This window comes from Canis aureus, chromosome 25 (genome assembly GCF_053574225.1).
Source record: "Canis aureus isolate CA01 chromosome 25, VMU_Caureus_v.1.0, whole genome shotgun sequence".
NCBI classification, from domain to species: Eukaryota; Metazoa; Chordata; class Mammalia; order Carnivora; family Canidae; genus Canis; species Canis aureus.
This window is the reverse complement of record NC_135635.1, coordinates 18,778,538-18,791,371: the sequence shown is the minus strand read 5'-3', so window position 1 is coordinate 18,791,371 and position 12,834 is coordinate 18,778,538. Positions and strand designations below refer to the sequence as shown.

Genomic DNA, 12,834 nt, shown 5'->3' with positions numbered 1-12,834 from the left:
TGAGAGGGAATCTGTGGGGACGTGGGGGGTTGGGTGGAAGGGTGTTAGAAGGCTGTGTGGAAATGCCAAAGCTATTCAGACACTAGTCCAGATGGACTAGAGGGTTACTGCAGGCAAACAAAGAGTGAGAGAGGCAGAGAGAGAAACGAGTTTGAGGGAATTATGTGGAATTGCTTCAAACAGCACATTAAAGGTGGATAATTCAGAAAGTAATGCCGAGAGGTACCGCAGAACTCTAAATAGTAAAACACAGAGACTCAATTATAAAAACCAAATATATAACGTCATTGCAATTAATCAGGAACTTCACTCCACAAACATGCCAGTGATCTTAAATTTTCCTGTATATGCTTCAGTAAAGATTGAGAGAATTAATTTTAATCCCTTAATTTAATAACATAATTTTATTAAGTGTGTATACCTCAAAAGCTTTATCCAGAAGATTCTGCTCTCTTAGTTGGTTTCCTTTTGTGAAAAAAAGCTCAGATACGACTTTTGGGTCCTTTGGTTTTAGCTGGAGAGCCTTGTCTATAACATCCAGTGCCTGCAACAGGTTTGAAAGTAAGATGGAATGTAGGTTAGAGGAAGAAAAACGAACTTAAATGATAACATTTACACTATTCGCTCTTATGTAGTAGCTGGTGTCGTAAGCGACAGTCAAAACATTCTTTGTTCTCTCTGATGTTCTCATTGCGAAATAATGTGGCCCTGACAAAATAATTTTCCTGATGGTTTCCATTTATTTAGTGACAATGACATGTCCCTGACCATGCCACAAGGAGGTCATGTGATAAAGCTGAAGGAAAACAAGATCTGGGGTCAGTTGTTTTGCTCTGCCCGTGTCCATCTGGACCACTCCACCCATAACCTCCTCTAAGGTCCTTGGCACCCACTCTGCCCCCAGCACCCACTACCCCACCCCTGCAGCCAGGGATCCCTTCAAAGCACAAATAACACTATGTTGTTCTCCTTAAAACCCCAAAGCTTCTCCCAGGATAAAAAACAAAACCTTTGAGGGCAAACCTCAAGCTCTGTGGGGTGTTATCTCTAGCAACCTCTATGGCCATTATCTTCCACAGCGCCCTGTCCCCTTCATGCCCATCCCTCAGACTTGCCATTTGCTGCCGTGACGCCTTTGCATGTACTTTTTCCTGCTTGGAATGCTTTTCATCATCCCCCTTCATCTAATAACTCCTATTTATCATTCAGCATTCACCTTCATATCACTCTGCAGGAAACCTAACCTCCCAGACCACTATGCTTGTTAGGTTCACGTGACTCTTCATGACATCACTGAGCACAGCTATAATTCTACATTTGTTTTGTGATTGCTTGTTTAATCTTAGTTTCCTCTTCTGCTATAAACTCCATGAGGACAAAGGTAATTTTTTTCTTTTCCTTCTACCACTTTATTTCTGGTACCTCCCACGCTGTCTGGCATATAGTGGGCATTCAATAAATATTTTGTTGAGTCAGTTCATAAATTTACTGATTAGGTGACTTCTCAAATGGACATAATAATAGTTGCAATACAGGGTCACTGACCTCTATAAGACTGTTAAAAGGATTCTATAAATAAGGTATTAAGAGGAATGTGGAAAATGATAAAGCATACAAATGTTAGCCTTTATATAGTTAGGTGAAAACAAATTGAGAAAGTCACATAAAATCTTTAGACCAAGGACGAGCCAAGAAAATATTATTTCAAGGGGACATAGTAGAGTTAAGGGGATATCTGTGAAAAGCATCCATAAGATAGGATATGCCAACAGATGATATTTGAGACTGCTCAGCCTCATAAATGTGCAGACTGGGAATCATTCAGGTGCACCCTACTTTCCACCTGTGAACCCAAATAGCTCCAGCGTGCACTCTACCTTGTCGTGGTGCTCCTGCTTGCTATAGATTGCTGACAACAGGCGGTAGCATTCAAGGCATCCAGTCTCTTCTGACACAATGTGGTTGGTCATCTTCTCAGCTTCTTTTGTCTGACCCATCACGGCCAAAACCTGAGCCTGTGAAAAACACACTGAATTGGCTTAGGAGACATTGTGTTACCACCTCATCAAATAAAGCATCTCTGAATAGAGGCATTCCAGAAACACTCCAGAAAAAAATGCTTAGCATCTGATTGCAACTCACAGAGGGAATTGAATTTCCAGTTTACGGGCTAAAAAGTTTGTTGTTTGTTTCTGTTTATTTATTTGGGGAGCATGCATTGTGCATGAAGAGCAGGGACACCAAAGATATCAACGAAATGACTTGTGACCTTTTTTTAAAGTTGAGTAAATATTTCAACAAAGAAATGGTTCTTTTATGGTTTCAATAGGACATGATGTTTCTAACAAGATAAGAAGTTTGATTTATTGCCTATCTGAAGAGGAACAGCAGAAATGCAAACTTCCAAAAATCAAAATTAAAAATATTGTCGACTATTAATTTTTAAAATTTGACAACCATACTGTAGTTGTGTTAGAGAATGTCCTTGTTTTCAGGAACCAGATGCTGAAGTATTTAGAAATAAAGGGCATGAGATCTATAACTTTTACATGGCTCATGAAAAAAATAAATGTATTAGTAATATGCATTTGCACACATACATAAATATGCACATAGGTACATATATGGATGCATCCACCCATACCTACATGAGGGATTGATAGACAAATTCATCAAAACACTAAAAACTGATGGATCTGGGTAAAAGGGGATACAGGGGCAATTTGCTCTTCTTGCAAATTTTTGTAAGTTTGAAATGATTTCAAACCAAAAACTTAGAAAGTTTTTTAGTGTCCATGTCTTTGGTGAATGGCTCCAACAATGGTTATAGGGATATGCAGAAAATGGGTATACTGTAGTGTTCTGGTTGCAGTTCTTTTGTTTTGTTTTGTTTTAAGACTATTTATTCATGAGAGACACAGAGAGAGAGGCAGAGACACAGGCAGAGGGAGAAGTAGGCTCCCTGTTGGGAGCTCAATGCAGGACTCATCCCAAGACCCTGGGATCATGACCTGAGCCAAAGGTAGACGTTCAACCAGTGAGCTGCCCAGGTGTCCCACAGTTCTGAGGCTTCTGACCCAGCTCCCCACAAGACAAACTGTGTGTCCCCGCCTCATTTCCTTTAGCCACTGTGCTCACCAGGGCCAGACGGAGCTCCCTTTGAGAGGGCTGAAGTGCTGCAGCTTCCCGGTAAATCTGCAGAGCCTCTTCATACCGGCCTGTGTTATAATACAATGCTCCCAACGGTGATAGTATCTCGGCTTTGCGTGCCACCTGCAGGGCCCTGAGTTTTGAGAAAGGTGAATTGAAATTCTAACAGATACATTTCGAAAGCTCAAAACTCAGATTCATCCCTGAATTCATCCTCAGATTCAGGGATGAATCTGAGTCCATGGTTGGAGACTCTGCTCCAATGTGGTCTTTGTTTTTATAATCAAGAAGAGTGTTTTTAAAAAGATCATAATACCACCTTCTGACTAGAAGAAGGTCTCTGGCAACCTATCAACATGGCAACTGAGCTCCAAAGGAGCTCTTCCATTAATAGTGACAGGCTGGTTCTGATGCATGCACAGTCTTTCCCCCCATATCCATTTTGGAAATGGCTATTTGTGGCTTGGGCTGCAGTCCAGAGCCTCAGAAAACAATGGACCAACAAAAGTTGGAATTAAATTCCAACCTTGCACTACCCCTACGTTCTAGCCAGCAGGCTTTCTAAAACCATTCCCCAGGACACACCACTTAGTGTTTGGTAGTAGAAGAGGAGAATCTGTAATGCCTGACTTGGCAATATTTCTTAATATTCTAAGAGCCTGTCTGTTCTGATGACTAAGCACTGGAAGGGCAACTATTGAGGTCTTTGGGCAACTTACAAAGTGACAAAAAGAAACTTTACCTTTTGTACCATTCTTCGGCCGCACTATTGTCTCCCAGTGACCTGTAGAGCCTCCCCAGATTCACCATGGCCACGTGATGACTTGGGCTGAGGGCGATGGCCTGTTGGTAATGGGCCACTGCCTTCTCTGGAGAGCCTGTAACCAGTAACCAGTAGTGGTTGGTAAGAGCAGAGAATGCTTAAATTATACAATATATGAGACTCTTCATTTCTCCTCTAATGCATATCATTCCTCTTCATATTACTGAGTCATATCATCAGTTATTCAATTGGTAAATTAGCTTGCATTTGGCTTCATCTCCTTTGACTTTGGACCATTTATTACTCATTCCCACTTCCAAGGAAATTAATAATAATAAAAAAAAGCAATAAGAACTAAAATCTGTTTCTTTTATTAGGCATAGCATTTCAGCCAAAGTGTTTTTTTGGCCATTGCCCTAGATAATATAATGTTTTGAAATCATCAATGATCGTTACTTATACAAGATATTGTTGATTCTCATTATACGAAAAATAGAATAGGCTATTATAGAAAGAATACTCTCCTGAAACAATTTCTAAGGGTTGGCCTCAATTATTCTACTGCAATATAGTAACTGAAGCACTACTTTACAGAAGCATGTATCAGCTAGATAATGAAAATCTTTTTTAAAACCATACATTTTTGTTAAATGATATTTATGTACTGGGACTTCAACAAATAATGCCACCTTGCATATGTCCAATGAATTACACATCTTAAAATATTTTAATTAAATGATCTTTACAGGTATTTTTGATACTATTTATCTGCCTTTTTAAGAAAATATTTTATCTATTTATTTATTTGAGAGAGGGAGAGCGTGAGAACGCACAAGAAGGGGGAAGAGCAGAGGGAGAGGGATAAGCAGACTCTGCACTGAGAACCTTGCATCAGATCAATCTCAGAACCCTGAGATCATGATCTGAGAAGAAATCAAGAGTCAGCTGCTAAACTGACTGAGCCACGCAAGCGCCCCCCTATTTAGCTGCCTCTTGATACCATTTGGCTGTCTCTTGGGATTTAGGAGCTATTTAAAAATAAACAAAAGTATTATTTCAGAGATATAGACACTAAAGTGCACAGTGCACTTAAAAGACTTGACAAAAATCCCAAGTCAACTGAGGATGAAGACCAGAACTAGAATCCAGTCTCTGATGAGGTCCTCAAAGAAGCTTCCTAGTGAAATTACATCTCAGTGACTGAACTGTAGTATAGTCTGAAGTTCTAAAAAAAAATGGAATGCTTATTACCTGTAGATACCTTCTCAAGTGCACCTTCTTTGAATACATGTCTGCACCAAAACCGATGTTATGTTTGTACAGATCTATGTACAGGTCACAGGTAATAGGGAGAATTTCACCAGTATAAAATACATGAATATAAAGGGAGTGGCAGGAAGATATATAGGGAGGCCAGTGAGATTTTTAGGGGAGTAGCACTGTTTGTTGTTGAAGTAGAAGAGGGAACACCAAACCAACATAAGTCTCTTTCAGTTCTTAAATCTTTAGGACACCTAACGTATTATTGTGTTGCTAATAAACCAGCAGGTGGCACTACAAAACAATTTTATATGCAAAAATAAGGGACATGTTCTAGGAGTTTAAGAATGTAAATTTGCATTCTATAAAACAGTAAAGTTTCAGATATACTAGAAAATAAAAACCCTTTCGAGCATTCATATTGACAAAATAATTAAAATGGAATTTTATCACAAAGCATATAGTCTAATAGTCACTGAGACCAAAATGGTGCTTTTGCATTAAATTCAAATACCTTTTGATTCTTTATAAGTATTCATAGCATGCCAACAGTAGATGGGACACAAATCACAAAGAAAACAGAATCCCTGCCCAGTAACGTTTTGCATTAAATAAGATGGAGTAAGTATATTTTATATAGTTCCTGCCATATAAGTGTACTCTATCAATTATAATAATATAGTTTCTGTAATGTACATCAAGTAAAGAATGATGAGACAATTCTGGAGACTATTTTTTTTATCAGATGTAGAAAAGTATTTTCCATCTGCTGGTAACTAGATTCAGAGGCAAGCCCTGCATCATTGCTAAGGAATGTTTCACCATCATAGATTTATGGACTTGTCTAAATGATACTCAAAGGCCTGCTACTCATTAAATCAGCAAGGCTACTTCCTAACACCTGGCGGGGGGGTGGGCAGGGGGGGTTCCCTTAGCGCTATACAAACTGGGTGGATTTTACTGAGCTGAGCTTGAAGGCTTAGAGAAAGGACAGCCCCACGGTACAATGTGATGGTCAACAATGTGAGTTTCCTGCCAAACCCAGTGAATGTGACTTCTGAGACATCATTTGGGTGGTTGCCATTTTGCTTGATACATAGTATTATCTCATCTCAGCAGAACAGGTTCTCTTTAATTTCACTTACCAGTATCAACTAAGAAAACCCCATAGTTGTTGTGTAAGTCTGAGCTGTCTGGACAGTTCTTTATTCCAGCCTGGTATATCTCCTCAGCTTCCTTAAATCTCTCCTTTAAAACAGAACAGGAAAATAAATGAGAAAAAAACCAGTAACAGTAATAAACTGAACAACTGATGCAGGACAAGTAAAACCTAACTTACTGAGCATCTACTATGCAATAGGTACTAAGATCAAACACTATGTACTTTGAATTAAAGTCAGTGCTAATGGCACAAATTCCTACAGTTCATATCTGTTCATATTTAGTTCCTTCAGGGCAAACAAACAGATGTTAACCAAGAAGGGACATCTGGAAGGATTTGCCTTATAATTGGAAAAAGCCTCAAATAGTTGTTTGAATGGGGATTCCCTCACCCTAGTAACTCTCTGAAAATGAGTGATACAACCATAGAGGAATATCTTCAGAGGTGACAATCTGACTGGGAGCCAGAGATGCCTGGGACATTTGTCTTGCAGCTGCACTTGGCATAACTAGCATTCTCTTTACATACACTATCTTCTTTATTTGGGAAGGTATTTGAGGAAAGGAGAAGGAAGCTGATGCAGATTCTGGAGGGATTGGCTGTGACCTTTCTTTAATCAAAATGTTTCTAGAGCCTACCCAACTCTTTGCTCCTTCTTTTATTCAACCTGTGTTTTCCATCTCAGAGCCATACCCTCCCATCAGAATATATGTCTCCCCAACTCCTACTACAGTGCAAGGCCCAGACCATTCATCACAACTTCAAAGAGTCATTTCCTAATTGTCCTGGTCTTCTTCTAAAGATTCACTTTAGTACACTAGTAATTCTGAATTAGCTTTTAGTTACATTTTTCACAACCATCTGAGATTGCCATGCTACACTTTCTTTCACAATATAAAAGGTAAAACCTATTTAATGAATCAAAGCTACTTCGGTTCTAACAATTACAAAGTAAACAATTTCATAGTTTCCTGGTACTGCTGGGAAGGTCAGGTAAAAGGAAATGATTTGGCATAAAGCACATGGCAACTTTTCCTTTAATATGCTCTGGGGGTGGGCATATTCCATGATATTACTGCTTTTACTACTAAGCATCCAACCAGACCCATGCAAAAGGAACATACAGCATCGATTTTCTCAGACTTGACACTGTTGGCTTGTGAATAAAAATGCACTGAGAGTTGTACAATAAGCCAAGGAGCCTAAATTTGATTTGACCCAGAAAGGTAAAGACACTTTACTCTGTGGAATGACTGCTGACAACTTTTTGAAGATTTATTTATTTATCTGAAAGAGTGAGAGTGCACACATGGGTGTGAGGGGGAATGGGCAGAGAGAAAGATCTCAAGCAGACTCCATGCTGAACATAGAGCTCAATAAGGAGCTTGATCTCACAACCCATGAGATCATGACCCGAACAGAAACCAAGAATTGAATGCTTAACCAGCTGAGTCACCCAGGTGCCCATACAGCTATCTCTTTGAATCCACACACTTAAGTACCATTTAGGAAACCAGGTGCGGTTGGAATTTGGCAAATTTCATCTATTTGAATTACAAATCCAGAGTCTAGCAAAAATGGAGATCCATGTTTCTAAAAAAGTATATGTGCTTATATATATGTGTGTGTGTGTATATATATGTATGTAAAGTATATGTATTTATTTTTAGCATATGTATTTTTGATTGCCAACAACAAATTGTCAAACTTAGAAAAATTAGAGATGAATGAATATCTCAAAATCTTTCAATCTATTAAAGAGAAGAAAAACTTGATGAAAATATCATCCGTTGAAGAACTGATAAATTAGTGTGTGTGCATGTGTGTTTAGAGATAGGCAGAACACAAATTATATAAGACTCCAATCATATTAGTAGCTACAAAGTACCACTGCATACTTAATCATTTATTCATTCACTCAGGACAGGTTTACTTCAATGCCTATAGAAAGTATGGCAAGCGATTAAGAAATGGGCTGCCGGTGAGCGACTAAATGGATTGGAATCCCAGTCTCACCATTTACTATCTATGCCTTACTTCTATACGTGCCCAGGTGTAAAATATGGCTAACAGTAGTCCCTATCTCATAGGGTGGTTGTGAGTATTAAATGGATCAAAACATGTGAAGCACGTAGAACAAGGTTTAGCACATAGCACTTTGTCATCTTAGCCACATCCTTATTATGATCACAGCGCTAGCATTACTACTGGTATCACAGGGAGGCAGATACTAAAAACATGGAGATGAATAAAACAAAGTATTTCTATTTTAGGAGCTCAAAGACAAGTGAACTAACAATTACAACCCAATGAGAGCAGTGTTTTAAAAAGGTAGGTACAGCTGCTCTTGAGCTCAGGTATCCTAGAACTGTTCCTGTGGCTGTATCAGGTGTCAAGGCCCTGTTGAAGTTCCTTTCCTACAAAATCTCTTTAATTAATAGCTTTAAATGAGAAATAATTAACCCAGGTATTTCTCCTTTTAACTTTTCTTAATCATCTTCTGAAACAGGTCGATAAACACCTAATATCCTAGAGGCAACCAGAAAAAGAAAACCCTGGTTAATCCAAAGGGAGTGATCAGCTCCTGAAAATCTGAAATTTTCTGTGTCACCCTTGAACTAGTGTTGCTGTTGGATTCTAATGCCATCTTTGTCTTTGTAGAAGGATCAAATTTTCTACATTACATCGTACTTTTATTTTTTTTTAAGTTTTTTAATTTATTTATGATAGTCACAGAGAGAGGGAGGCAGAGACACAGGCAGAGGGAGAAGCAGGCTCCATGCACCGGGAGCCCAATGTGGGACTCGATCCCAGGTCTCCAGGATCGCGCCCTGGGCCAAAGGCAGGCGCCAAACCGCTGTGCCACCCAGGGATCCCTACATCGTACTTTTAAAATACACTAACAGGGGATCCCTGGGTGGCTCAGCGGTTTAGTGCCTGCCTTTGGCCCATGGTGTGATCCTGGAGTCATGGGATCAAGTCCCACATCGGGCTCCCTGAATGGAGCCTGATTCTCCCTCTGCCTGTGTCTCTCATGAATAAATAAATAAAATCTTAAAATAAAATACACTAACATAGTCCCGATAAAATAAAAACTTAAAAAAAACCACCCAATTATTAAAAATACAATGGATAAAATTTTCAGCAGAGGAAATAAAAGAACATTAGAGCTGGAAAGTATTAATTTATAAATAAATAAATAAAGATGGAAAATATTAATTTATAAATAAAAATGTATAAAGAAATAGACATAGACACTGATTTGCCACCATTTTTAACTAATCAAGAAATGTGGGTACAAAGTGGCTACCAAACTTGCTCCATATCTCATAGCTACATGGGGACAGAAAACAGAATTTAGTTTTTTAGTGGACATACAGGGAACTGGTAAGCCCTGAACAGAAGCAGTATTTCTGGAAATAATGGTGTCTCTGGCATCAAAAGAAACCATTATACCTTTGGATATCCATCTGTCTTCTCAACAATTATTTGTGAGCACCATACACATGCCTAGTAGACAGTGGAGATAGAAGAATGAACAAGACAGACAACAATCCTGCCATGACAGTCAAGTGGGATTCAGACAGGAAGAAGACACTGAAATGTACTGTGACAGTGTCATGGGAAGAGAATCACAAGGTACTTGGGGCAGCCAGAAATGACACCCGGACCTGGGGTGAGATAGATTCTCTACACCTGTCATGATCCAAATACCTGAGAATGCTAGTTACCATGAACTCCGGCAGCTGCACAACATAAAGGTGTGCTTGAAAAAAATCCATAGCTACTTCAAATCTTAGAAACATCATTTTACAACTAAGGAGAGCTGGAAGGTGTTTTTCCTGAAAAGAATAAAACCGATGTCTTCACATTCTAATTTGCTGGAGTCAGATCCAACAGTCAACAACAGTTTTCAAGTGCAATTACCCTTTACCTGATTTCATTTTACTTTTTTCCCACATTCTTGTTGCTCTCAAAGAGCCAAAAAGGTCACTTTTTTCATCTTAAACTTCTCTTATTTGGGGGTTTATGAACTGGGTTTCCACCAGAAGTGCAATTTTCAAAGTCCAATGAAGTAATGGGATTTAAAAGACCATGCGTGTCAAGAGCAAGTGATCGCATCCATGTGCCCTTGGTAACCCAAGGGCAGTCTCAAGACTCTGGCTTTATGAAAAATGTCTTCAATATCTGTCTTTTCCTTTCGCTTGACTGTAAATTTCAAGGAATGATTAACTCTGCTTATTAAAAAATGAAAGAGAACCACCACCACAGGAGAAAAATACCTTCTAGGTGTTTATTTAAAAAAAATTCCACCTTCTCTGGAAGGGCAATGCATTTATCTTAACAAGTAGTAGTACTGCATCCCTGAAGCTCTATTTCAAGCACTCACTTTTTATTTACCTCATCTGGCTCGATGTCCTGACCTAAGCTAATCATTCCTAGTCTCTACTGACTCGTGAGATCCAGGGGAAATGAATATAAGCTATTTATAGGACAACTTTAATTAAAAATGGTTGTGACCAGAGAATGGCTCTGACAAATAATACTGCCTGCTGTACACCAGAGTCCCTACCAACCGCTGCCTCAGCATGAGATCATTTTTGAGGGCAATGGTTAAAATGGGCAGCATGCAACCATGGGCTCCTCTCCAAGGCTCAAGCACTTTCAATAGGGTGGAAATAAAATGGGCCTTGGGGGAGAGATAAAGCATAGTCAACATCTCCACTTTTTACATGCTGTAATTACCCAACATGACATGCTTTTTACCTCAGGGAAGGGAAAGTGAAGAGTAGATCTTTGGAAAAAGCAACTTGACTGTAATTTACTCTCTTGGGCCAACTGATATTTGGAAAACTCCTTACAGTTCAAGCTGCAGCAACCAGGAGGACAAATGGATATGGGCTTAATGCAGCAAGCCCCAAACTTCTTGGTTTCAGATCCTTTTGTACTTTAAAAATTACTGAGGACTCCCAAAGAGCTTTGTTTATGTGAGCTATATCCATCAATATTTACTACAATAGACCAGAAGCTGAGAAAATTTTAAAATATTTATTTAAAATAAACTCAAACATAATACATGCATATAAAAATTTTTTAAAAAATTTCCATGGGGGGAGAAAAACCTAATGAGAATACTGCCATTGTTTCATATTTTTGCAAATCTCTTCAATGTCCAGCTTAATAATAGAAGACAGATGGATTCTCACATCTACTTTCATGCTAGTCTATGTTTTTTTAAAAAAGATTTATTTACTTCAGAGACAGGGAGCAAATGAGTGGAGGGAGGGACAGAGGGAGAGAATTCTCAAACTGAGTAGAATTCCCTACTGAGCACGGAGTCTGACTCAGGGCTCCATCTCATGACCCATGAGACCATGATCTGAGCCAAAACCGAGTTAGACACCAACTGCCTGGGCCACCTAGTAGGCGCTCCTGTGCTATTTTTATGTTTTTAGTTGAAGTATGTGAAAAAACATAGCCATGTAATTGGAAAGTGGAAGAATATTTTAGTGGTCTTTTCATAATTGTAAATACATCATGTAGCCTCTAAAAAAATACTGTACACTCACAGCAGAATGAGAGAAAAAAAGGCAAACTACTGGTTAGTAGTATTATGAAAACTGCATTGACCTTCCTGGACCTCAGGGTTCCCCAGACAACACTTTGTAAACAGCTGGCTTAATGAATGGCCAAAATGGGTACTTACTGTACAGAAGGTGTAAGATGTGGTATTGCAAAGCGGTGAAGGACCTACAGAGATTGGGATGGAAAGTTGTGCTAGTGCCCTGACATCATGGTCACACACTTGAATTGTTTTCTGGACGTATTTCCATTCTGGTCAATGGCACACAGTGCCATAAGGTATTTCCCCTTTAGTCCAATGCCTTTATTTACTATGATGAACCTGGAAAGTGTAGGAGCAATGGATGTTTAAACTCATGCCAATGATTTCTCTAAGAAACTCTCCAACACATAGCAACTCAAAACACAGAGCAGAGATGCCTGCTTTCCCATCCTCTCTTTTGCTTTTATTTTCTTTACAAAACCATTCTTCCACCCAACAGCCATCAGCAGGGACATTCGTGAGCAATAAGCTGCCAATATTTGATGTCTAATTCTCTTTCTCATCCAACTAAAATAAACCAATTAACTTAGCATTTCTTCTCACCAAGGAAATGGTAGGTATTTCTTCATCTTGAATTTTTTTTTATCACTCAGCAGACTGTGATCACTAACACCGTGTGATAATTTATGCAAAAAAACCAAGCACTTTACAGAGGAAATGCCAAGAACAGTTAAATGAAAGTTAAAAGTATGATGAGAGTAAGCAACCACAAGTGTATAACACTGTAGATCAGGAAAAAAGGGGGAAAAGCCCACATTTGCAGAGAGCTGCACTCTCTCCATCACTAAACTCTTCTCATGCCGTCCTCATTCTCTGCATTTTCAGACATATGATTTCCTGTTAGAGAAAGATTTCCTGCTCTTCTTCACCTCA

At 39.0% G+C, this 12,834-nt stretch overlaps 1 protein-coding gene across 1 annotated transcript in view; it reads right to left on the bottom strand.

The window, feature by feature from the left end:
- The window catches only part of TMTC1 (transmembrane O-mannosyltransferase targeting cadherins 1), a 269,262-nt gene that overhangs the window by 14,365 nt on the left and 242,063 nt on the right, over window positions 1-12,834 (bottom strand). Inside the window, exons 14-18 of the mRNA XM_077870576.1 lie at window positions 6,319-6,421; window positions 3,893-4,028; window positions 3,139-3,283; window positions 1,878-2,015; window positions 422-544 (exon numbers count right to left, since the gene is read on the bottom strand). Of these exons, the coding sequence (XP_077726702.1) occupies window positions 422-544; window positions 1,878-2,015; window positions 3,139-3,283; window positions 3,893-4,028; window positions 6,319-6,421 (645 nt within the window). The remainder of the gene's footprint in view (window positions 1-421; window positions 545-1,877; window positions 2,016-3,138; window positions 3,284-3,892; window positions 4,029-6,318; window positions 6,422-12,834) is intronic.